The sequence below is a fragment of the Alternaria novae-zelandiae genome (assembly GCF_023758075.1).
Source record: "Alternaria novae-zelandiae strain BMP 2774 chromosome Unknown scaffold_12, whole genome shotgun sequence".
Classification (NCBI taxonomy): Eukaryota; Fungi; Ascomycota; class Dothideomycetes; order Pleosporales; family Pleosporaceae; genus Alternaria; species Alternaria novae-zelandiae.
Window position 1 is genome coordinate 214,096 of NW_026056972.1, and position 25,764 is coordinate 239,859.

Sequence of the window (25,764 nt, forward strand, 5' to 3'; positions counted from 1 at the left end):
CTGCCCCTCCGCCTCATGCGATGGCTGGCGGAAATGCGGTAAGCGAGGTTGGCGAGCGAGGACGATCCCGAGGATCAACGAAACCCACAGAACGGCGAGGTCTAGCCATCCCTGGTCTTCCGAAAAGCGCCATCGTCGAAGTGTGTGCTAGCGTACTTCCTCACGTGGGATGTGTAAAGGTGGAAGGTGGGGTTACGTCCTGACACGTCCACATCCAATATGTAATCGGATGATGATTTCGGTATCTGCCACAGTGACGATGGCAGTGTGCAGGTGTTCGATGCCCAACAGATCTCCCATGGAACCACTCATCGGAGATTCGAGGCCTCCAGATACGATTTGCTGATTTGCATGATGGAATCCCACGGCACGACCCCGTGTCCGTTATGCAGCATGCTTTAGCGCTAGTGTGTATACATCCTTGTGGAGACATCGACCCCTGTTCGCGCCTAACACTCGTCATCTTTTCGGCATCGTGTCGACTGAGAGTGAAGGCAGGTGCGGACGGGGAAGCGGGTGTCATGCACAAGACGTCTCCGCAAGCCCAATTCAGATGCGCAGGCCTGATGAGGCCTCAATCCCTTAACACCTGCGGTAGCCCTCGAGTCGACATCCGCGGGGTGGCCAGATCATGCGATGTCTTCTCTCGTTTGCTGAAATGCCGGGGTCTTGTCGTCGCCAAGTGGATTCTGTGAGGTTACGTGCAGTAGATAGGAGTCGAACAGTGCAGGGCTCAGTTGTCATAGCAGAATAAGGCCTGCTTTATAACCTGAGAGCCCGGTCAATACATTCGGTCCTATCGTTGCTGTCAGTATCACGTTCTTGTATTTGCATTTTATCCTTGGAACCGTGGCTCTTTCTGGGTTTGCATCATTGGCACACAATCTTCGGAAGACCGGTCAGGCTTGTGTGCCACCCTCCTCCGATTCCGCACCCAGCCTTTTTCGGCTAGCCACCTTATCCAAGTCTCGTTGCTGTGGGTTAAGGCTCGTGACGAGTCGTACCTCCCATTGCTGTTGGATATAGCAGAGGCTTTTCGTTGGCATCCAACTCGGCATCGAGCTCTGGCTTATCTCGGATCTGCAGCGGAAGAGGGGCATCTTGCGTTCATTCAAAGACTGGGGTTCCTCTAGAACTTGCTCTTTTCAGGTAAGCACTGCCAGCGCAATAGGTTAAGCGAAGTGTGCGCACTCCAAAACTGTACTCGCCTAGTCTATGTAGATGATCTTGGTCATTCCGTCAAGCAATACTGCCTCATTCGGTCGCTCCAGGGTCATGGCTCCTGTAGAGTATAAGATGCTAACTGACCGATGTGTAGCCTGTTCGTACTTTCGAGCTTTCCTCGGGCGCCATAAGACGGAAAATTACGCCCATACGATACAAAGGCGATCCATCGATCAGTTTGCGGGCTTCGCTAGCTGCAGCTCCACAGCTACCGATGGCGATGTTCCGGGCAGTGGACCCATTGGCTCCTTACGCGAAGGAACGGCGACCAATACGGAAGGACGATGGCGGCGCCATGGCGGTAGACCGATCTGGGGAAAACGCGTGGGCGATGGTTCACTCTGGTGATGTGAAGGAGCAGTCGTCGGTGAGTACGGTTTCTTTTTGCGTTCGGGGGCACTGTAGATAAGGTTTCGGGTCCTCCCTCCACATGAGCCGCTGGCGCGACGATTAGCGGCCGCCTTGGCCCAAATAACCGGACCCGGCAGGCGCGTGGCATCATAGACGGCAATAGCGACGAGCACATATGCTGACTTCTCCAGGCAACATCCTCGCACGCTGTCGAAGCCACCGTCAAGAAGGACGAACCAGAAGAGCCCGTTGCCGTCCCTACACCTATCGGCTGTTGGAAGGTCATCTCGCCTGAGGGCCGAGAGGAACGCGTCTTTAGGCCCATCCCTGGCTTCGAACACCTGTGCAACGGCCCAGCAAAATCGCAGGGAGTAGCCCGTCTGGCAGATCCGCCTAAAGCCATTCCCACACCAATCTACCAGTCTGCCGTGGTCCAGGTATCGGGTAAGATCGAATGCCTGCTCTGTATGCGCCCCCGCTAACAGGCCCAGCTACGTCGGGAGATGTTCAACCCAAGAGCCGGAAGAGAGCTCGGTCGCGCGCAGGGGAACCGCGTCAAGGCGCAGCTCAGCACTTCAGCGAAGATGGAGACGACGAGCAGTACGACGACAGAGATGTCCCTGTGGCAACACAGAAGTCTTACACCTTCTACATTGGCGATGTCAAACCATTGATGGGCTTCTTCCACCGAAGACTCGATGAGCTCACTATGAAGCCAGTGCGGCCCATCGTCACGGCTTGGGTCAAGCAACTGGAGCCTAAGCGTCTCAGCCTGTACGGGCCCTACCACAAGAAGCTTCCTAGGGAGCAGCCGTCTGAATGCACCCCACCTTGGTGGCCCCACGATGTGCCCTACGAAGAGCCTTCGCATCTGGATAAGGCGGGTAAGCTATCACATCTGCCTGTGAAAGTGAGCGACAGCTAATTCTCCCCAGGCCTTTTGAAGCTTGCAGTCGATCTCATGCTTCAGCACCGCAAAATCGACGAGGCGAAGCGTAGAAGTCCATGGGTCGCCAAGCTCAAACACGCCGCGCAGTACGCCGTTGAGACCACACCGCCAGACCAATTCTCCTCGTCGAAAGGATCCAGATTTAGTGAGCGGATGCAAGGCCGAGCCCTCTCCGAGATACTACCGAACCTCTTCGACATTGCGCAATTATACGAAGATCACATCTTCAACTACAACCTCTTCGAAGGCACAAACAACCAAGATCCCCGTAGAGGGACGCATGTGACTTGGCAGCCATTGACGAGACCGCCACGCCAGCAACCCGTACCTAGGAAGCGCTTCCGACGGGCCAGGGCTACTCCACCTCCGAGGATAGAGCCTGACGCCGATGTATCTGGCAACGAGACAGAGGTTGACAACACCGCGACTGAGTCGCACCTGCCACGGGAGGAGAAAGCTCGGCGACCTCAGACATCCCAACAGCAAGCGCAAGCCCCCATTCGAGGACCGGCAATATCGCAACCACAACACATGCATCCACGTAGCTCTACTACGACGCCCAACACCTCTTTTGGTCAGTCGATGCACTCTCTTCATCTAGATGAGGACATGGACCTAGACGTCAAGGTGGCCAACCACACCCCGTTTCATAACCAGACCCGCGGTCAGAGCGACTTACAATGCAGCCAGCCAATGCAGCATTGTACTAGTCATTCGGGCTACCACTATGTACCGCACTCACGACAGGCTCCTGGCTCAAACAACGTAGTGCCAGTGTCTGCATCAGCATACCACCAGCCATACACCATGTTCGACACACCGTACCATCACCAAGACGAGAGTACCGCCTTCAGCAGCAATACCGGATATCCTTACGAGTATGACATGTTTGTCCCGTCGTTCTTCGACGGCCTACCGCACTTGTCCAGCATCAGCTGTGAGTCGGAAGGCTCTCATCATTAATCGCCTGCGACTTAGCGTGCATTCTTTCGTCTTACTTACATGCTCAAATTCCTTTCGGTTCATCTTTATGTTTTCTTTCTTCGGAACGACTCACGATTGCGACGATCTCCTTACTCATCTTCTATCATGTCGCATTTGTCAAGCTCCGTTCCAGCACAGCGACTGGGCACCTCCCATGCTGGATGCCTCGGCACACTCGCTGGAATATGCTTTGGTGCACTTTCTTGATTTTGCATTCTACATGGTCCATGTCTTGCAATATACCCCATACGACGTCACGCCGCCCACGACTGCATTGCAACGACGCTGGTACAAAAGTTCATGGCTGCTTAGTGGAGGACGTAATTGGATAGGGAACGGATTGCCTATGTTTGGGACTGTTCTTGCTGAAAGGCGTTGTATAAAACTGGGGGGTAGCTGGTCTTTAGAAGAAGTGGATGAAGGTGGGTGGCCGTCAGTATTGTGGAGGCGAGACGGTCGAACCCACGTAGAGGTAAATAAGGGGAGAAAAGACATGTAAGTATCGCACGTCGATAGTTACGCATTTCGGATATGTTAGATATCAATCAAGATATCGAATCTACTAGCTTCTGAATGCTGAGCGTGATGTTGTGAGTGAATTGAGCTGTTGGTGTTGCAAGCAAGGGTGAAAGTGGAAGCGTCGACTCGGGCACCAGCCACACGTCTTATGCCAAGGCGCTAGGACCGCGTCACAGGCCCGGGCTCTGAGCTCATCCGTGGCTCTCTTGTTCGCGACACGGATGGGCCTTTGATGCTTTCTCGCAGCGCCCGCCAGTCGCACTCAACCCGACTCGGCCACCAGCGCAACCGAATCGACTACCGATATCTCGCCGCACCCGGAACCTCACTGTCGCATTCGCCATTGACCCTGGCTGATCGCGCACTAACACGCTCGTGATAGAGTCGCGACCATGGCGACACCGCGAGGTGGGAGAGGCGCCAGCGGAGGCGATCGTGGGCGCGGTCCCAAAGGCGGCAACAACTCCAACGCGAATCGCGCACGCGGCAGGAACAATGCGCAGAACGAAGAGCGACCAGCGCAAGGTCTATACAAAGGCGGGCAGGGACGCCAGAAGAACGACTCCGGCAATTCGTAAGTCGACATACTCCCTCTGACGTTGGCACAGGGCGCGGGCGGACCGAGGGCGCCATCACCAGGATGCATACTACACCACCGCCGTCGTTGCGATCTATACTAGACGAGGGCCTCCATGGCCGCTCGCGGCCTATTCTAACTCGATACCTATAGGAACGCTTCCACTTCGAATCCGTTCGGCGGGAATTCTGCGCCATCCTTTGCGCCCCACGAATACCAGAAGCGACTGCAACACGTAAGGACTACATACATCTTGTCTTCTAGTCGATACTGACAGGCACAGATCAAAGCGGAGCGCCCCAAGATCCGCGAGAAGTTCGTCCGCGATGGTCTCATGAACCCTGAAGGCCAGATGCGCCTGATCGACTCCGTCAAGCTGTACGGTCTTTGCCAGGAAATGTGCCCGGAATACGAGCGCGTGCGTCGCATAGTCGAACTCGACGTCAAGGCCCCCGAATGCACACCCGAGACCCAACACCTACCCTCCCGTAGCCAGCGCATCGCAGATGAGTCGCGCATGGTCAAGGCATACGCGCGGTCAGCGGCAGGCATGGACGTAGAGCTGGTCTCAGAGATTCGGTCGCCAGCCACCTGCTTGGTAAGTTAGCGGAACTCTCTACATGATCGTGATTTAATATCCGCAGAAAACCCTCAAGTACCTGTACGGCCGCCTAGACGAAGACGATTTCCAGTTCCTCCACTCATGGCTTTGGGACCGCACACGAGCCGTTCGAAAGGACCTCCGCACACAACGTATCGAGAACAGGGCCGACATCGCGGTACTACTCACCTCACTCGAGTACAGCGCCCGCTTCTACATGTTATCGGCTCATCACATGGCGCGGAGTACCAAGGACGATTACTCGCATCAACAAGACGTCGAGCAGTTGAATCAGACCCTCATCTCACTCAAGGAGCGATACGCCGACAACCGACGCGCCAACATCATATCAGAATGCGAGGCCGAGTTCTGGGCATACCGTCTCATCCTGGCTCCCATCTACGCCAACACCCAGCTCGAGAACGAACTCCATCGTCTACCTAGCGATTTACGGAACAACCCACGGGTCCAGACCGCTCTCGAGATCTTCCGCCTCCTCAAGTCCATCCTCATTCACAGGAATTACGACAACTGGGTACAATGCCAGTCGAATTGGAAGCGCTTTTGGGAGTTGATCAAGTCGCCGCGGGTATCATATCTCATGGCATGTGCGGCCGCTATATCCTTCAACAGGGTCCGTCACGTTGCACTGGATGTAGTCTGGCGTTGCTACCGAGTCGGTCTCTACAGGCATCAGGTTTCCGTCGAATTCTGGACAACCGACAGGCTGACAGAAGTACTCGGCATGGACACTGAAGACGAGGCCGTGGAGTTTTGCGAGGCGCACGGTTTTGTCTTCGAATTCAACGAGGGAGGACAGCGTTTCATGGATATCAAACAGAAGCACTACGACAGGAAAGCGAATGTCCTCGCCAAGGCCGACATCAAGCCCCAGTTCTTCTCCGCAACTATCGTCGAGGCCAAGCGATGTGGTCGTCCCTTGTCGACTGTCATCGCAGGCATGACTGTGCAGGAAGCCAAGAAGGGCGGGCTATCTGCTATGCAAGCACAACAGATGGAAGACCAGACGTCGTTGTTCATTCCAGAGACCACCAGTGTCTTCAAACAGCAACCTTCCGACGCAACACCATCTGCTGGTGGCTTTGGCTTCAATGCGACCGCATCTCCGTTCCAGCCGAATGGCAATTCTACGACAACTCCAAATCCATTCGCCAAAGCCGTCCAACCTGGCCTTTTCGATCCTTCCAAGAACAGCATCCAATTTGGACAGCCGGCGGACGCGAAGGCCAATCCATTCCTGCGCAAGGACACCAACTCATTCCAGTCGACACCGACCGCACCATCATCAAACCCTTTCCTGAAGAACAACACTGCGCAACCGGAATCTACGACGCCACAGACTGCCGCAAATCCTTTCTTGAAGTTCAACAATGCTGCGAAGTCCGAGACAAGCACCACACCGACTCCCGCGAATCCTTTCCTGAGGAACAACACCGCGCAGCCTCCGTCTACAACACCTCAAGCTCCAGCGGACATCTTCGGTGGAGTATCGCCTTTCCCTGATCCGGCGAAACTTCAAGCTCAGCAGAAACGTGAAGCTGAATTCCAGAAAGGATTCCATTGGGGCGAAGAGCTTCCGGCTACGACTACACCCAAGGCAGCTCCTGCTTTCAACTTTACTGGGTCTTCGTTCAATGCTACACCCTCGCAAGAAACCCCACAACAGTCCTTCACCCCGTCAGGAACACCGCCTCCGACAAATGCTTCTCCACAAGAAGATGAAGCACAGAAGGCAGAGCAGGTGAAGAAGGAGGCAGCTGAGAAGCAACGGAAACTGGACGAAGCACGCCAACGTGTACAGGAAGCTCAACGAGCAAAGCAAGCGAAGGAAGCAGAGCAGAAGCGTGAGGCTGAGGCTGCGGAGGCTGCGGCTGCGCGACAGCGGCAAGAACAGGCTGATCGAGAGCGCAAGGCACGCGAGCAGCAAGAAGAGTTGGCTCGACAGGCGAGATTCCGTCAAGCACAAGAGGAGGAAGCACGGCAAACACGGATACGAGAGAAGGACTCGGCATTGCAAGCGCTCACAGCGGATGTTATGTTCCACCCCCAAGAGGGATTGCTGATGCAGTTCGTCGAAAACGCTGCTGCGAATTTAGCGAAGGAAGCTGCAATCACTGTGGAGATGGAGAGGAGAGTGGCGATGGTAGATCAGAAGCATAAGAGATATCTAGATGAGTTGAAGCGGGCAGGCTTGGCCAAGATGATGTTGGCGGTGCAAAAGAAGAAGAAATTGCAGAAGGCACGAGAGAGGAGGAAGCGACTGAAAGAGCAGCGGGCAAAGGCGGAGGCCGGATCAGACGAAGAACCGGCACACGCGCCTGCACCTGTACAGCCGGCAACATCGAACGGTAAGACGACAGCAGTAGTACCACCAGAGGGGCGATCGGTGTCTCAGCAACCTTCGAATTCTCGACGCGCCAAGCGAACGCAACAGCGACACCAGGCTCAGACCTCAGAGACGAATGGTGTGAACTCAGCCAAATCGGTGCCGGTCAACAACCCATCTCCTGAGTCTACCTTTGACAAGAGCACAAGCAACGCCAGCACATCGATCACCGCATACTCCCAGGCATATCAGCAAGCCGTTGCGAATGCACCAGTAGACCGGACTGAGACGGACTGGTTCAGGTTGCGCGCTATGGGCATCGATCCGAGCAAGCACCGGAAGCGCAGCTTCGACTTTGGTTCATCCGACGAAGAGAAGCCCAAGCTCATCGAGCCCAAGCGACCCAAGTTGTCACCAGCGTCGCCTGCGCCGGAGCAACATGAGCAGTCAGCACCGAGAACTATGCTCGAGGAACAGCGCGCTCGCGCTGATGCCATCAAGGAGTCCTTTAGGCAGTCAACATCCACGACATCACCGTCTCACTCCTTCAACGGCGCAATGTCGTTTAGCGGACGGTCTTCATTCAACGATTCCACGAACGATCTGATTGCAAGGGCGCGACGGACGCTGGCAGATTCAAGAGCTGAGATGCCGCCTCCTTCTTTCACCCCAGGCAAGTCGTATCGATCAGGATCATTTGATGCAAATGCCAGCCAGCTCATCGCACGGGCTAGGGGTCTTGCATCTCCCGCGGCCACTTCATCAAATGTCCAACACGACTGGAGTCGCAGCGTGCCCAACCTCGGACTCTCGGCATCTCAGAGCCGACAGTCCACATACGGTACATCCACGTACGGCAGCAGCCTCCGCACTAGCACATCCACCAAGAACCGTCCAGCATACTGGGAACGCACAAGCCGCTTCGTACCACGCCATCTTTACGGCCAAGGCGCAGAAGCTGTTCGCGCCTACAGAATCGAAAATGGTCTCAGCAAATCACCTGCCAGCACCCGACCCGCCAGCACAGAGCCACTGGATATCTCCTCACCGATACCCACACAACTTTCCTTCGTCCAGCAGACTTCATCCCAGCCGATGAGCTACAAGCAAGACCAGTTCACTAGCGATTTTGCATCAATCAACGGCGCACACGTCATCGATGTCGATGCTCAGGACGAGCACGCCATCATGACCGACAACGAAGAGGACGTCCAGTCTTACAACCACTTCGGCACTACATCGTCTTATCCCGAAGCTCAGTTTACTCCTTCCCAGGCTGCACCCTACCAGCAACATCAGCAGCAGCAGCAACAGGAAGAGTACTACGACCGAGACGCAGAAGACCAAGACGCAGACTCTGAGATGCAGGACGGCGACGACGAGGAACTGCTCGATTACGACCAGGACTCTGATCTCGATGAGGAAGACGAGATCGAAGAAGATGAGGATGCGGAGTCCTTCGACGAGGAAGACGAGGACGAAGACGAAGATGAAGAAGACGGTAGTGAGGACGGTAGTGATGAAGGCGGCGGTGGTGCAGCTGATCCCGGTGCGAACGGCAAACCAGGTGCGACGGAAGACGATGCTATCGAATTGTCGGATTAGTCGTCTGGTTCTTCCGTATCCGCACCTTGGCCTTGCCTTCACTATTGAACCGACGCGTCACACGAGTACTGCGATCACGGAGGTCGCAGTTGGGGATTGAGTTTGGAGGAGGAGGAGAAAGAAGGTGTATCATATAAGGATTTTGTATGCATAGCGAGGGCGTTTCTTGGGTTCTTTCCTTCAAACAAGCATGGCATGGTGTGGATTAGCATGGACATGGACTGGGTATGGAGTCATGATACCCAATGGGCGCATGGTTGGCAGACAAGCAGCGTATGGTGAGGGACAATGCGCAAAAGATGTGTTATGATGTGCTTAATTATTTTGTGTATTGTGTGGGCATGAGTGATGTCTATGATGTTGTGATGTCGGTAGTGATGTTTGCGAGCTGCGATGTGATGCGATAGGTTGTGGTGAAACGCTCATCGCGGTATCACTGGATAACCTGAAGCGGGATTTAGCTGAGCAGTCCTCTGGACCTGGGACTGGGGTGCTGTGTCCGTCGTATGTAGTGTATGATAGTGTGATGATGTGATGGGTTGTGGTGATGCTAGTTTTGATGGATGTGTTGTGTTTGACATTTGCATGACTGTAGTACATTCACGTTATTCTTGTTTAATGTTTTTTATTGTAATGGCGACAAGACTGGTTCAAGAGTTTTCGTTGCGTCTGAGTGGTGGAAGTTGCGAAAATCACGAAAGTCGTGCGAGATGAGTAGGTTGTTAAGAGTGGGTAAGTTTGCGAAAGGACTTCAAACCGTGGAAAGCATGTGTGAAGCTCGTAGTCTGCTGTTCGCTGCAATACCATGTAGCGGCAGCGACGATAGGCTTCTAGGAGGTAGTGACGATTTACTGAGTGATCAAACAGCGAAGCACGTGGAGAGGAGGCAGTGCTGAAGAGACTATGCGTTCGACACGAGATACTACTTCAGCTCGCAGGTTTCACACGAGGGAAGTACTTATATGGATCGCGTTGCTCCTATTCTGCGCTACATTTTATGCACCTGTACGTCTCTTTCCAATCATTGCCGGTGAGTTGGGATCGTATCTGTCTTGATTGCAAGGTCGCATTGCCTAGTCATCTAGACTGAGATGTTACTCAGTCCAAGCAGAATCTGCCCAACTCATTAGTACCGTGTCAATGTGGTGGGAGTCCTGTCGCTAACCTTTTGGATATAGCGCACCCCGATAGTTATGCCGTCTTCATCTTGGAACTGGGTTTTGTCGCCAAATTCGGGATCGTCTTCGTCCAAACATGTCAGACAGGTCACGACGATGTCTGTATACTTGTCGCCCATGCAGCTGGGTAGTTCGCGCTGCGCAATCCCAACAAGCGTTTCCTTGAGCGAAGCAGCTTTGGTCATTTCCTTCTTCTCGGTATAGCCCGGCGGCGGCAAGAGTTGCGACGGACTTGCTTCTTTCGTGCTGCTATATGTGACGAGCGTGCGCCACATGCCTATCTCCAGTAGGCACACACCGAGGCTGTAGATGTCATGCTGCATCGTGTATTCGCTTTCTGGTCTTAGTCCTTGTCGCTCCGGGTGGCGGTACAGGTCCTTCTCCCAGGCGGCGTCGCCGGCCATCACAGTTCTTCCGTCCGCAGCGCGGAATTTCTCGAAACCAACCAAGAATGAGTGCGTATACTCGGACTTCTCAGCATCGAAGACTGGGATTGTTTCGGGTCTGATGCCTTTGTGCACGAATTTGTAAGTGTGGACAAAGGTAACAGATCGTGCGAGCTGGAGCGCGAGGCGAAAGCGCGTACTAAGACTGACGTTGGGTTTTGCTTCGATTAATATGTTGCGGAGACTCTGTGGTGATCGCACCGAGGACGGGATATAGAACACGAAATCGTAAGCCGTGGTGGTTTTGCTATTACTGCATACCTTGGCGACACCAAAGCATCTGAGCAGGCCAAATGAAAGCGCGTCTGCTCCGTTGAGCTTGCGAGCGAGATCGCGTACGTCTGCGACTTGAATGTCGGGCTTGATGCCTTGTTGACTTGGGACGGAGTCTAAAACGAAGGTTTGGCTTTTGTCTGGCGTTTGACCTAAGGATGCTGTTGAGTATGAGATTTGCGTGCGCACAAAGCCCGAAGTCGCGTTGTCTGGTAGAAACACCTTCTTCTTCTCTCCGGTGCCTGATTCCGGTTTGAGTGACTCGCGAACCCCTATCGCAGAAAAAATGACATTGCGATCAACTGGTGGCAGCTCAGAATCGCCCTCGAAGAAGTCCTGCAAATTGTTGTCTATCAGCCGGTTAGACATCATCAGGGCCAGATACCAGGATGGATCAAAAGCCTGTTGCCACTTTTGCAGTTCGCTTATGGCGGCATCGAGGCTCTTTTTGACGAAAGGATACTTCCAATTATGATATTTCGTCTCCTTCGTCGTAGCGCCGGCCGTTTTGGTGGTGGTGGCGGTGTCTCGCTTCTTCTCAAGGTTTTGCACTTCGCCCACCGCAGCCTCCAACTTGATCTGCAGCACCCTGAGCGTCTGATCTTGCATGATCTTGAACTCTTCACCCTGTATAGTCTTGATCCTTTCAAGATATCGGAGTTGGGTTTGTATTCGAAACCAGCTGTTCTTCATCAATAGCACTCGCTCCTTGATCTCGTCCGGGGCATTTCGGTAGCTAGTGTACAGGTCGACAAGGCGTTCGCCATATCTGAGACAAGTTTTAGTAGGAGGTTGCATTGGAAGTGAGTCACTCACTTTATTGCCAGGTCAACAGTTGCGACGACTGCCAGGGCCACTTCAACCGACATTGCGAAGTCTTACGAGGCTGTCCTGAGACGACTTGAGAGTCGCGATCAACAAAGAACAGTTATAGAAAGAAGCGAGTAACAGCAGATGCACTGCAGGGTACGGGGCAAAGTGAATGCCTAGATTGGAGGGGTATTGTCAAGGATCAGACGGAACGGGTAGCGATAATCGTCAGTGGCTGAGAGTGAGGGGCCGAAAAAGCTGCAAATAGACGCAGAACAGGCTGTGTATGACGGCGCAAGGCTAGTTAATATACATACGAGAAGAGATACAGGGTCGATCTCTACCACCTATGCGCAATTGGGGGGCGAATAGGCAGTGCCTGCCGTGCCACCTGGGTACATCGGCGGGGTAGGCTGGGGTTGGATCATGACGCTGCTGCTGCTTCCGAGATACATCACACCCCTCTCACCTCTCGCACGCAGCATTACTCCAGCGCTGCTCGTATACCGGTTTTGTCGTGTGTTGTGTGTTGTGTCTAGTTCTTCCAAGGCCTTCGCTACTTCCCCTTTGACTGCCCCACTTTCCATGGACATCGGAGTTATGGAGATAGTGCCGGAGTTAGTGGCCGATTCCAAACTGGACACAATCTTCAAGAAAGGTTTCACGATCCATCATGTTCGGACGCCGGACACGACTCCTCTTCTCGGGAAGAATAACAAGAAGGAGAAGTGGGAGCAGACCGAACAACTCGGCCAGGGATCGTTCGGTACCGTTTGGCTGCAGAAGCTGGTAGGGGCCGGCGGCGACAGTGACTCAAAGAGACGAGCCGTCAAGATCATCAAGAAGGGGCCTAAAGTCGACTACAAGCCTGAACTGCATGCGATAGCGAAGTTCTCTCAGGAGAAGGTGAGTATTCTTTCGTTCGGTCTCAAGCCATGACCCATCGGGTTAGGCAGGGCTGACGCACCCATGAATATAGTTCAGTTCATCGTTCGTCAAGTCGCTTGGATGGTACGATGATGACGAAAATGTATACATCCCGATGGAATATTTTCCTCATGGCGATCTAGGCCGCTATCTTGACAAGTTCGGCCCGCTACCAGAGCACGAAGCCCAATGCATCGCCCATCAAATACTCGTCGGACTCAAAAGTATGCACGACAATGAGTTCGCTCATCGTGATCTGAAGCCACAAAATGTGCTAATCAAAGAGTGCGGCCCTAACTGGTGGGTCAAGCTCGGCGATTTTGGAGTCAGCAAACGTATGCAAGACGCCGCGTCGCTTAAAACATATACTGGCACGGAAGGCTACATGGCACCCGAAATTCTGATAAGAAAAGGTTGGGTCAGCTGTGAGGATCTCCTTGGACGCAAATCATACACCAATGCCGTGGATATATGGGCTTTGGGCGCACTAGTTTTCCAGACTCTCACTGGCAGCGAGCCTTTTGAAAAGGATTTGGGATCGTACGTTGAGGGCAAAACGCCTTTTCCTTATCACATGTTGCAAGCGCAAAGTATTTCACGGAAAGGATGCGATTTACTTGAGAGACTGTTGCAAGTCATTCCTGAGAATCGTCCCAAAGCAGACGAAGCTCTTGAAGATCCCTGGCTCAAAGCACAAAAGGCTAGAGAGTCGATCGAATCATTGAGGTAAGAGAACAGCTATCATCCCCTTCCAGAAGATCAACATGCTCACATCACATAGGCCGGCCTCTATACTGTCTGAGAAAGACCAGAACAGGACCAGTTATCTCTTCAACGGAGCACAGCAGACATTATCTAATGCCGCGACTACGGCATCTCTGGCCTGGGGTGATGCGGAGCGTTCTACTATAATGATAAAAGCCTTCGACTCTGTCAAAACCTCGGCCAAAGAAAGGCTTTCCACATTCTCACGGCGCAATGTCGAGGCTACAGATCTAGACTCACACCGAAATGCTCTTGGTCTTACGACACTAGTAGAACGACCGTCACCACTTGCCAACGACTCATCTACTTTCGACCTACCGACTGACCGCACGGTACAGAAGGCGTCTTCACAGTCGCAGGAATCACTCGGTGGGTCGACATTGAACCAGATCAATAGCTCAACACTCGCAGCAACAGTGGAAAGTGTGAAGAGTCACAGAAGTTCGGAAGAAGAGCGCCGATCCGGCAGCACTACACCACCATATGCGACGAGATCAGCAACACTACGCTCTGATCTAGGCAGTACAGACTCTCTACAAGAGACTGAAGAGTATTTTGACAGGCCGATAACAGCCGATGACTTTACCCTTTCACCTGGTACAACCCTATCAGAGGCATCACCGTCACAGTCAATATCGGACACGTCCCCAAGGGCGCCTAGCGGCCATTGGACGAGGGCGATGCCATTCTCTCAGATGTCCCTAGACAGTGCCAGTGCCAGCCCCATGAGTCCGGCGTGGTCAAAAGATTCTTCCATCGTTCGTGAGAAAGGCTGCACGCTCAGGCCTCTCGAACTACCAAGCGACCTTATGCATACGCTGGAGCCCGATGCATAGTAAGTAAACCATCTGATGAGAGTAACTTTGCGTTGACATTAGTATAGTGTCGTTATTGTACCAGGCTTGGGTGATCCTCCCGCCGACATCTGGAGTAGAGACGGCTTCCACGATGAGCCACTTGTGCGCGACCTCACCAAGCACTACATGAACATCCAAGTCCTTGAACTCGGTCACGGCTTACCAGTCAATGGAAAAGACTTCAATCGCTGGAACCAAGTAAGGGACAGTTCACACACGATGATGCAGCAGCTCCATGAATATCGCGAGCAGACTAACGTAAGTAGCCATAGTACCCAAGTCAGCTACATATCTGAAAAAAAGATGTAGACAATGTCCCTACCCATGGTTTTTCTAGGCCACGGTATTGGAGGTATCTTCATAAAAGATGTGAGTCCATTGAGCCACAGATCGAGAAGGATCGAAGCTGACGAAGACCAGTTCTTCTGGAAGTCTAGTAGCCTTGAGCTCCGAAGCTTCCCGGCCCAGTGGCATAAGGATCTCGTCAACAACACAGTCGGAATCGTCTTTCTTGGAACACCCCATCCTACAGACGAAAACAAGGCAGATCATGAGAATATGCTGGGTATCATTACAAGACCGCCTACATCCAGAAGGTCAAAAACCATCGACAGGAAGCTCATGGACCTGGAACTCCAAACCAGATATGTTTGCTCACTCTGCAACGAATTCGAGAAGTACATCCGCGAGTCCCTTCCGAACTTGCCCATCTTGTCAATCTGGGATGGTCGAGAGAGCAAGGCAATGCGCGTGGAAGAGACGAAGTTGCTTGGGCGTAGATGGAGACCAGAGAAATACGTGGTATGTCATGGACAGATTACATTTGCTACTACGAAATACTGCTCTTCGCCATACACGATTCTAACACATGCTATAGATTGTTACCTACGAATTAGCCAAAATTGGCTTGCCAAACGAAAAGATGATGGTGGCTGATTGCGATCACTATGAGTTGTGCACACATTACAATCCTGAGTTTCGACAAAAGATCATCGGCTTCTGTCATGAGAAGCTCCTGGAAGCACATGGCAGAATGCTAGGGAGGCCCGAAAGCTCATCCATCGCTTCAAGCACCGTCTTGGGCGAAGGCTCGAATGTGCCTTCGCCATGGTAGTACCCACGTTCATGGTACTGGGTGGCAATGTGTATTTTTAACAACACTCGTTACTTGCCGTTTATCCACTATCACTACACCTACATTACGTCTCTTGCGGCTACACGTACCCAACCTCGCTCTGCACTGTGAAAGGGATGAGAAAAGGGGCGATTGCCTCCCACGTGCACTGATCAGGCTCACATTGATCTTATGTCAGACTTTGGGCGAACACGGCAGTTAGCATGCCAACGGAGGAGAGCGGTTCGAAAAAAAATGAGGCTCCAGAGGAACGGAACTCCCAAAGGGACTACGCTATCGCGGGCAAATGGATGCCACATTGCGAAGGCAGCTTCCTGGGAGACGTTGCAGCGCGCGTCCAGCGCCTGCAAGAGCGAACGCGCATTCCCTTGCGGGGTTCGTCAGCCATTCAGTGCAGCTGGAGCCGCTCAACCCAGCAAGAACGACGCGGCTCAAGCACTGCTCCATGCACCCGCATTCAGCATCACTATTGATTGCCTCATCCCCTGTATTGGCTGACTGACCACAACGTCCCGATTGCGTGCGTTGTGCGAACTCCAACAGCGCCATTACCCCAAAAAGTAACACCGCAGAGATCGCGACCAGAGACAATCTTGCAAAACCCCAGTCACAGATCCCCCGAGATAAGCCAAAAAACCGTGGACGGCGCGAAGCCTCCCCATGTCAATCCAACGGCTTCTTCGGTCCTTCTCTCGGCGCGATCAGCAACCGTTTATCTGCTGATCATGAACGAAACGAGTGCTACACAGTCAGCCCTAAACAACCAGTGCGGGTGCCACCCCTCACGACTGCAACCGGTTTTGTGACTCTTCTCAACAAGTTCCAACGTGCTGGCCCTGTTGGGCGTTGTTGGGCATGATATGTAAGGATGCTCGTTGTTTGCTCGACCACATTGGGGCATCCACAAGCTTGGAATGGGAGATGAGGATGTCCCGGCATTACTCCAAGAGGCAATGGGGTATCTGATGGTATGTCGCACTGGTGCCCAATCATTTCTGCAAGCGTTTCGTTGGGGAAGACGCATGCGCAGGGTATCGATATCCAGCTCTCTCATCTAGGTGCCCAGATCGCTCCTGCACATCTTGCAGCATCGGAGTTGTTTCAAAGAGCAGACCAACGGCGCCGCTAAATGTTGCGTAGTGATCATCATGGCATCATTAAAGACTTTAATTACCTGCAGGATTGCGAGCTGTGCAGCATGGTGGGTGGTAAGGTTGACACGTAACTTGCGGATGTCCTGTCCAGACAAACGGTCCGCACCGAAGTGTTCGATCATGCAATGCCTGCAGTGGTCAAACTTTCGGCTTCGATCAAACCTACCGGACCAGACCCCTTGCAGCGATCGAGAGGACAGAATAGAGCTTCGTGGAGATAAGATTGCTAGCAGCTTCCTGATTGGTGTGTATATGCGAGAGGGTATTGCCGTGCAGCTCGCGGATGTTTCCCCATATCGACACATCGTGAGCGGTGCAGCTTGGTGTTGCATAATACGATGTAGCGTGCCTAGATTCTAGGGCTGTCATCGAGATTCGTGGTGGCGTTGTAGCTTAGTACCGCACGACAGTCGTCCGAATCGGATGTTCTTCGTCTTCCGCCAAGCCGAAAATGATCGGTAGCAGACTACCATCATCATCGGCCAACTGCTCCGCTGGAAGTGTGTGGACGTCATTGCTGAATGAGTCAGTTTCGCTCTGTCCGACCCAGCTCCCCGCAATTTCCACCTTCATCCCACGTGGCAAAGATGTCTGAAACAACCAAGTTTCCTAGTTAGTCCAAACCAACATGAAGAAATACACGGATGAACGTGGTGAGACCGTGATGAGCATCCAGGGCGGAAAGACCCGCTAAGGCTGTCTCTTGATCCGCGCGCACAACGTCAACCGCATAAGGGCCTTGGAGTAGAGGTAGTCGGGAAGACCTCGCGGATCCGTGTCTAGACGCCCTGAAGGATTTTTGAATACGGAGTGGCCCGCCTGGTGAAACAGCGTGTCCCTTGCGTTTGCGGTGCGGGCGTGAGCGAACGTCTGTGACGAGCTCACTTTTTTGGAGGGGCTGTGGACTGGTGGCTGAACAAACTTCGTCAGAAGGTCATGTTCCTGGGCTACCTAGTCTAGGCCGACATCTTCAACGGCGGAGCAGTAGTGAAGCAACGGTCATAGTACAGTAGTGAAAAGCTGACAGCTCAAGTGCGTGATCTTGCCGCGCTTGTACGTACGAATGCGGACTTGATGTCTGTCTCGAGAATTCGCCGGGTTTGGCAGATGTCTCCGATCTTGTTGAGTGGATTCGTCTATCCTGCTACACGAAGGTCTGCGCCAGGAAGGTTTCTAACGCACGTCATTCCGCAATGTATTGCACTTGCAGCACACGAGTCTGGTTCGACGTTAGAGACAGTGGAGCATGCAATTCAATGCGGCTACCAACTGGCAGTGGGCTGAAACAGTGCTGGTGCAAAGTCGTACCATACTGCAGGAAATTTCGTCGATAATCGAGAGTCCATTGTGCGAATAGGATTAATTCAACATTCGGATTATAGCCCCGCCGGAGCTCATTCGTTCAAAAACCACGAGGCTGAACATCAGGGCGACAAAGTTAAGGATACAGCCGGTTAGTGAAACTGTTGAACACGAGAACGTAGCACATGGCTAGTCGCCTCCAGTAGGTCCAGAAGGTATGAGGTAACTAGACAGTGACGTTGCAGGCGCCGCTGAGAGAAAGTCCAGCCCTCAGGCATGGTTGAGTCATTGACAGGGTGAGGGTGCTTTCTCAGTTGAGGTTACAGTATGACCTCCCGGGCAACTTTGGCAAGCCCATATCTTGGCCCAACTTGACAGCACAATCGAAAACTGACGGTGTGTGGTGGCGTTGTTCTACGGCAATGTTAGACGATCTATTGATGTGCTAGCAGCTAGCTGGCCAATCGCAATACGCCATGGCGGATGAAAGCCGTGATGTTTAAGGGTACCGACGGCGTGCTTGAAGCCACACGATAAAGAAACAGCGCCGCCGTTTGTGACGCATGATGGGTGAAGTGATGTTCCTGGATGTTGTGCCGAGGTGCAAGCGACGAGACAGGTAACGTCGTATGAAGCCAACAGCGGGAGTTACGGGAATGTCAGGTGCCACGAAACTGTGCAACAGACGATGTCCTTAGTTACAAGTCCGGCGAGTCGATAGTCGTGGGTGCCGTCGCTCGAGCATCTGCCTACAGCGCCCCGGCAGGGTCATGGATGAAACATCGATTAATGCTCCGGATGCTACTGCAACGGGGCGAATAAATCCTGCGCTGGAGTTAATCTCAGGAGAATAAAACTGCAGGTTGGGTGTGCAACCAAGTTCACGTGGCGCCCGCACTTACATTTTGGACTACAGCTGCGCGGGCCGGACCCCTCCACGACGCTTGACAAATGAGGACTCGACATTGGCCGAGGTAGCCCCGAAACAAGCTTTCCCTCTGGTCCCTGGGGAGGAGTTCGCCGCACACGATGTTCGCACTCGTTGCGCTCCGCGGAAGATAGCCGCTTAGCGCATTGCTAGCAGGAAATATCCGTACGATCCGGATCTCCAGGATCGTCCAGGGACCTCATCTTCCGGTGTAGATCATCCCCGTCATGTGCACCCATTTGCGCACCTGTACAGTGTGGAAGTAGGTCTAATGGAGCTTGCCGACCTGCGAAAATGCCCAACACGAGGAGTAAATGGATGCTGAGGGTGGATCTCGCCGCGGATAGCGCCAAGGTACACTATCAGTCAATAGAACATGTCGGGGGTGATCCTAGGTAGACTGCACGCCGGGAGGGCTTGATCGTCATGGAGTCTCTCCCAGGTCGAAGGCATGCCGGCTTTCTCTCAACGTTGACGAAACAGGATCTGGACTTTGAGCATGCTGACTCAAGTTGGCGTTCGCGACAAGGAGACGTTGAGTCGCTTCTTCCTTTCCAACCGCGACGCCGTTCGGTTCCGGAACGGGCGATGAAAACCGAGGTTGATATCGACACGTGATACAGGCTACATGGAAGGATTATCGTGACGCCGCTGTGCATTTGCGCGTCGGTGTGATGGTCGAGCAGATGCTGCAGAATGTTACATAGCACCATCGCAGTCATCGTGTCCACTCCAAAAGTAGGATCGATGCGGTATTTGCGACTGAGCCGTGATCGTACCGTACGCAACAAGACCCTGCTGTGTGTTTAGCGCGTCGCGGTTGATGTGCAAAGACATCACATCATCCAACTTGTGCTGATCGTAGCCGACTTTCGCCTACCCGCGCACCTGAAGTCACACTCGCTGCCACCTGCGCCTCGGGAACAATCCGGGGCAGGCGAGACGCTGGCGCAGACTCAATGAGCTATCCACAAGAGCCTGCTTCGAAAGCGACAAGGTACATGTCTTGTCCTGACTTGACGATTCGTGGGCGCAGCTGAACTTCTGGTCATAGCAGTAAGAATAGCGCGGTTAGCAGTGGGCGCGATAGGTCTCGTTGCGACAAAATCAGACCATAACGACACGAATGAGCACGTGTGTTGGAGAGTAAAAAAACTAATCCAGGTCAGCGCTATTGCGATTGAAACGCGAACAGGACAAGGAGGACTAGGTTAGTACAGTCTGCGATAACCTGATGACCTGATTCCAGGTTGAGAGTGGACTCACTGATCAACGACCGACTGCGAACGTGCGGCCTGAGTCGATGCTGGTTGTATATATGTCCGGGACCTATATTTGCTTTGTTTAAGAGCTTGCAAAGCAACGATGTTCCCAGTCTGAGCAATGCGCTGGAGGGGCGCGCCACAATTGGCGAACATGCGTCCCCCAGCTATCAATTGTCGATGATAGACACTGGAGGCCAGCGGACAGCTAGCACATGTCTAGTCGATTCCTCTCGGACGTGGCCAGAATGCAGTCGTCTTCTCAATGCGACCTCCTAGCATCTAGCGATAGCCGTTGAAACCTGGTTGCTGTCAGGCGCGGTGTCAGCAAGCCTCCAAAGAGAGCGATGCTAACGCACGGAGACAAGTGATGCCCACCCTAACCAAACGAGGATGATATCTGCAATGCCGCCCGGCCGAAAAGGGCGAAGTGCGTGACTTGCAGGACAGCACTGACTCGCGCCTCACAAGCCTGGCTGCGGACCGGAATTGATAGCGCCGTCCAGTGTCTGGCTAATCGGCACACCGCACATCATCGGCTATAGATGACGTTCCTGACTAGATGATAACTCACCTGGTGAGCTTGCAAGGGACGATCAAGGCTGAAGCGCACGTCTGGGGAGAGCAGACGCGGCTCTATCCCTGGCCCTCAGGGCAAGGATAGCGCGTCAGTCACCGAGGTGCCTCTGCAGTAGGCTATGCAGTTCTGTTGCTGCGACTGCACCAGGACCCGCTTGGTCGTCACGTATCGGCTGCATTGTCGTCATTGCCAGCCCCGCGTCAAACCGCCTGAAGACGTCTCCAAATGCAGTCGCATCGCATCGCAGTCGAAGCAGCGGACTCTGAGGCGTATGAATGGGTGGCAGCGGAAGCCGTGACCCCACAACTCCACGGTGGGTGCTGGTCTGGACGAAAACATAGCTGCAAATCTCAGGCTTACGGTAGACGCATCTCACACAGACTATTGGAGAAGTTCGCAGGTCACGGCGTGCTGAGCGGTGCAATTTTTTAGATGGAGTGTGATGGGCGTGCATGATTCTCTCCAGGATGAGGGGAAGGACAGCAGCCCGGCACGTGCACGCTAGGCCGCGTTCGGTCGTCACTTGACCAAGCGATGCCCTTCGCGGACGCAAGGCGAATGTGCGACGACTGAGCCATACCCAACGCAACGCGCGCGGAGATGCGCAATTCTCGGGAGATTTTTCGTCGCCCTGGGTACCCCAACCGACGGTGGTGCGGCGTTGACGTTTGCATGGTCGCAGCGAACCTTTGATGTAGGGGTTGGTCGACAACAGCTGGGGCTGCTGGGCAGGGCCACAGAGCAGACGCGACCGTGTGAAACATAGCGCACCGTCCCGGATCCGCGATGATTAGACCAGTGTGCGTGGTCCTTGGCCACTCTGCTCATGACGCTTAGTCTCTTTCGGATTCGCATAATCGCATCCCAGTCGCCATGCTGGACGTCTGCGCTGTGCCTTGTTCCGGCTGCATCCTGCTCTCTTGGCCATCTCCGCACCGCTTCCTCAGCATCCGACCGACTTCGGGCCTGCTGAAGCCACGCGGAAGGCCCGCATTGCTCATGCTGACCCGATACTCCTCCTCAATGCATTCGGACGGCCGTTTCTGGGTCCAGGACGTTGCGGGATGAAAAGAGTTTCGCGTGCTGCCTCACCAGCGGCCGCCGTCCAGGAACATGAAGCTTACGCTGTCCTAACGTCAGGCCCTGGCAGCTGCGGAGTCATGGCGCACTAGTTTAGCTGGCAATGGTGCGGTGGGCGGCGGTGGAGTGGGCGCAGGGAAGGCTGCTTGTGTGCGTTGATCGTCTCATGGGCCAGACCCACGAACTGGCGGATGGCTGGAGGCGAACATCCCCAGCAGGACTGCCTCACATGTCCAGTGTCTCCGTCCAGGGCCTAGCAGTGCGCGAGGCAGGGGGCGATCGCTGCGCTACTGTGGCCATCAACTGTCTGCCATCCTAACCAGGTAAAGCCTTCCTAGCGGCCAGTCTCGCAGTGTGTCATGGCCGCCGGAGACAAGCGTTTCCCTCCCAGGCACTCCATCACGACGTATTGCCTTCGTGCTCTGTCGCAAGTCGTGCATATTCCCTCACGCTTGACCTGCCCCATCCATCAGAGTCATTGCCAGGAGTCGCCAATTATCTCCGACAGCCCATCCTAGCTGTCATAGGCTGGATAGCGTCAAATCCCAAGGAGCCATGTCCATGTCCGCTGGCTGATGCCGCCGTTGCTACTATTACCTCCACTCCCTATTATCGTCCCAGGGCCTGCCTACCCTAACATCCTGGTTGCTTCGCAATTCGCCGACGCATCGATATTAACCCCCAATTATACATAGTTGTACCCGTTCCCTGGACCACTCTCTGGTACCTCCTGTCGGCGAGCTACATTCTCCGTATCGTTGTTTGCATCTGCAGCGCCAGTACGTGCACAGTCCCGCCCCTCTACCACCATGTGGCTTGGAGACTATCCAAACAATTTCTGACCCTTTATACAGTTCCTCCACTCCCGCTGCAACCCATCATAACGACCAACGCATAATTCTCCTCTCTGTAAGCGAGATCACAGACTGCAGTCGGCACAGCTATCCATCTGCATCGTCAACGCACCTGCCCCGCCTTTCGTCCCGCCCATCCAACATCATCAAAACCGTTCGCACATCTACTCTCGACAACACTCGTTTATTGCATCATCGACAGTGGTAAGTTCTTGTTCAATCAAGCTTGATTCCATGCGCTAACTAGCTACAGCGGATGATTTTGCTGTTATAAGTACTTAACCAGCTTCTATTTTCCGGACCAGCTTCAATAAGCCAATCCATTTACGGAGTCGAAACTATCCAAGACTACTTTTCCCCATGTTGCAAGGTATCCGGGCATCGACTCTGACGATGCCTCCCTTTGGACATGACATGTCCCTAGGTGGCGTGCAAAAGGTGGAGGGCTATGGAGACACAGATTCGTGGAACTGGCCTCAACAACCGACCGCTCAACAACCTGCGTACTCGAATATGTTCGATCCTTCCATGTACGCCAGCTTCACACCCTCGATGCAACAGCAAGTTCGTCAACCATCTCGCAATCAGTCTATCGCTACATCTCGCGTCCTCTCGACCGCAACTAGCACACCACCACCACCAAGACCCCAGGTCACAGGTAACATGGTCAAAGCACAGCCGGCTTTCAAGCCAACGTGGCAGGGATTCCTCGATACCACCAAAGATGCCATGACCGTTGTGGAGGCCGCACTTCAAGGCCGTCTCAGCCATATCAGCCGCAGGCCGCATGATAAGGAACGCGCAGAGATGCTCACTTCTGGAACCGTCTTGGTGTACGAGGAGAACGCTTCCGGTATCAAACGATGGACCGATGCTGTGCACTGGTCCCCTAGTCGGGTGATGAACAACTGCCTCATATATCGCCAGCTGGTGCGAGCTTTGAAGCCTGAAGAGAAGAAGTCGGCCCTCAACCCGTCGTGCGGTACCAAGAGGAAGCGCAAGGAGAACAACGGCCCAATGAGGTCCAAGACTGGTGAAGTGTTGGAGAACTCCGAGGACGAATACGAGACCTCAGCCTTCGACGCGTCCCTGCCAGGCGATGTCGACTCCATGAACAAGGTTTACGCCAACTTCGCCCAAAGCTTGACGCCCGACCAACAGCGACGATTCTGTGGCTCCCTCATCGACAGCTATGAGTTCAAGGAGGGCGGTCTGATGAAGAAGACTATCTCAGTCAAGTACCAGGGTACCCACCACCACGTCATCTCCTACTACAGTCTCGAGGACGTCGTCAGCGGGAAGTTGAAGCGACCATTCCAGGACCCAAAGCTAGCCGACATTCAGCCAAGACCGGAGCTTCTGAATGGCTGGAAGGTCAGCCTTGAAGATGAAGAGAGCAAAGACATGCCCCTGGTAGCTGGCTACCCGCACCACATCCAGCCCAGCCATGTCCAGCACCACGTTATTGGAGCTGTTACCCAGTCAATCGGCGCACAGGGCCAGCTCCAGACACATGCTCCTCTCCACCTAACAGTTCCCGACTACTGGCATGGGCCTCAGGTGTCCCAGTATGGCTCTAGCCACCACAGCCCCCAACATTATGCCGCGCCTCCATTCTCGGCCCACCAACCGGCACATCAATACTCCGTCCAGCAGCCTCCGTCGCAGCACTACGCGCATCCGCCATCTCCCCAGCAATATTCTTCCCCACATTCCGCAAGCTCTCAGTACTCCTCACACGCTGCTCCATCCTCGCACTACGCGCCGCAACCACAGTCTGCGCGTCACTACTCTTTCGACCCTCCGTCGGCCACATCAGCGACCTCGTATACTCAGCCCACCTCGGCATACCAGACGCCGCAACCAGCTCCGTACGCTCTGCCTCAGTCCGCGGGCTTCGACGCTCATGCCTTGCCCTCCCAAGACTCGCCAGTCGGTCCTCATCACGCTCAGGTCCCCGGATCGCAACCCGACCAACAAAGGAGGGCTTCAGCGCCTGTAGCCGTGCAGCCATTCAACGCGCCGCAATTTCCAGCGGCTCCCCATCCTCACTCTTATTACGTGACGGACCAGAAGTACGCCCCCGAGCAAAAGTACACATCTAACGCGCCCCATGGTTATTAGGGTGCCGTCGCATTGCATCATTTCACACATTTACCGAGATATACCCACGATCTACAGAGCATATACGAGACATTCATGGAGGATGATTTGGTTGCGATACCCCCTTAGCGACATTTCCTTTGGCGAAGGCGGTATTTGTTCAATACCTGCATGTTGGCACCCCGCGGTAACTGGTTACCCACTTTCCTTATGGATACAGTCGGAGTTGGATCTTTCGCTCTCCTTGTTTATGTTACTGGAATTCTGTATACGTGTTTCATTCATTCTGTCTCTTGTGGTGGCTCTAATACCAAAAGCACCTTATTTCCTCTATTCCGCATGGTCGTCTACGATACCTAGTCGCACTGCATTGCATGAATCTCTTCTTGTTCGCGTTGTTCTGCTTCTTCATTACCGCCATACCCTTGTACAACTATAACCCGATGCATGTAGCTAGTGCTCCATAGTAGCAACCACTTAACCCTAAACACTGCGGATACGCGCGACGAATCAGATAAATCAATCATATAATCCAACACTGTGCTTCAATGACCTCACTCAACAAATCGCATGCATCCACCCGGTGCATTATCATACGTTGTTCTCAACGGTTCGGCTTGGGCTGCGCAATCGTACGACTATTCCTGCAAACCTAACCTCGAAACACGATAACTACATGGCTATCCTAGACATGGACTTCTTAACGACCCGAACATGGAATTCTCACCTCAAGAATGATCACAAAATCATCACTACGCCGCATTCCTACGCTAAAAGACACGGCATAACATCACATGCCGCTGCGCAGTCCAACCCAGCTAGCCGGGGAACCCTCCGTTAATGAACAACAACCATCATCACATCATCGCTATCACATCTCGACTAGCCGGTGCCGCAACGCCCCGTCTGCCGTTATCATTATCTGCATTGCACATCGATGAAAGGATCTCGAT

At 53.6% G+C, this 25,764-nt stretch overlaps 4 protein-coding genes across 4 annotated transcripts; 3 read left to right on the forward strand and 1 right to left on the reverse strand.

Annotated features, from left to right (window-relative positions):
• Positions 1–1,519: 1,519 nt before the first annotated feature.
• J4E88_006240 (uncharacterized protein) lies at positions 1,520–9,157 on the forward strand (the record flags this gene model as incomplete). Its single annotated transcript, XM_049399870.1, has 9 exons — positions 1,520–1,591; positions 1,767–2,019; positions 2,067–2,459; positions 2,511–3,461; positions 4,204–4,357; positions 4,410–4,601; positions 4,758–4,839; positions 4,888–5,202; positions 5,249–9,157. The coding sequence occupies 9 exons, from the start codon at positions 1,520–1,522 to the stop codon at positions 9,155–9,157; spliced, it is 6,321 nt and encodes a 2,106-aa protein (XP_049254181.1).
• A 1,126-nt stretch (positions 9,158–10,283) lies between these two features.
• Positions 10,284–11,852, reverse strand: J4E88_006241 (uncharacterized protein; the record flags this gene model as incomplete). Its single annotated transcript, XM_049399871.1, has 1 exon — positions 10,284–11,852. The coding sequence occupies one exon, from the start codon at positions 11,850–11,852 to the stop codon at positions 10,284–10,286; it is 1,569 nt and encodes a 522-aa protein (XP_049254182.1).
• A 597-nt stretch (positions 11,853–12,449) lies between these two features.
• J4E88_006242 (uncharacterized protein) lies at positions 12,450–15,527 on the forward strand (the record flags this gene model as incomplete). Its single annotated transcript, XM_049399872.1, has 7 exons — positions 12,450–12,770; positions 12,844–13,517; positions 13,573–14,391; positions 14,440–14,671; positions 14,723–14,782; positions 14,834–15,214; positions 15,291–15,527. 7 exons carry the CDS (start codon positions 12,450–12,452, stop codon positions 15,525–15,527), a joined length of 2,724 nt encoding a protein of 907 aa, XP_049254183.1.
• Positions 15,528–23,101: 7,574 nt separating this feature from the next.
• Positions 23,102–24,832, forward strand: J4E88_006243 (uncharacterized protein; the record flags this gene model as incomplete). The annotated part of the gene is made up of 1 exon (XM_049399873.1): positions 23,102–24,832. The coding sequence occupies one exon, from the start codon at positions 23,102–23,104 to the stop codon at positions 24,830–24,832; it is 1,731 nt and encodes a 576-aa protein (XP_049254184.1).
• Between the last annotated feature and the right edge of the window lie 932 nt (positions 24,833–25,764).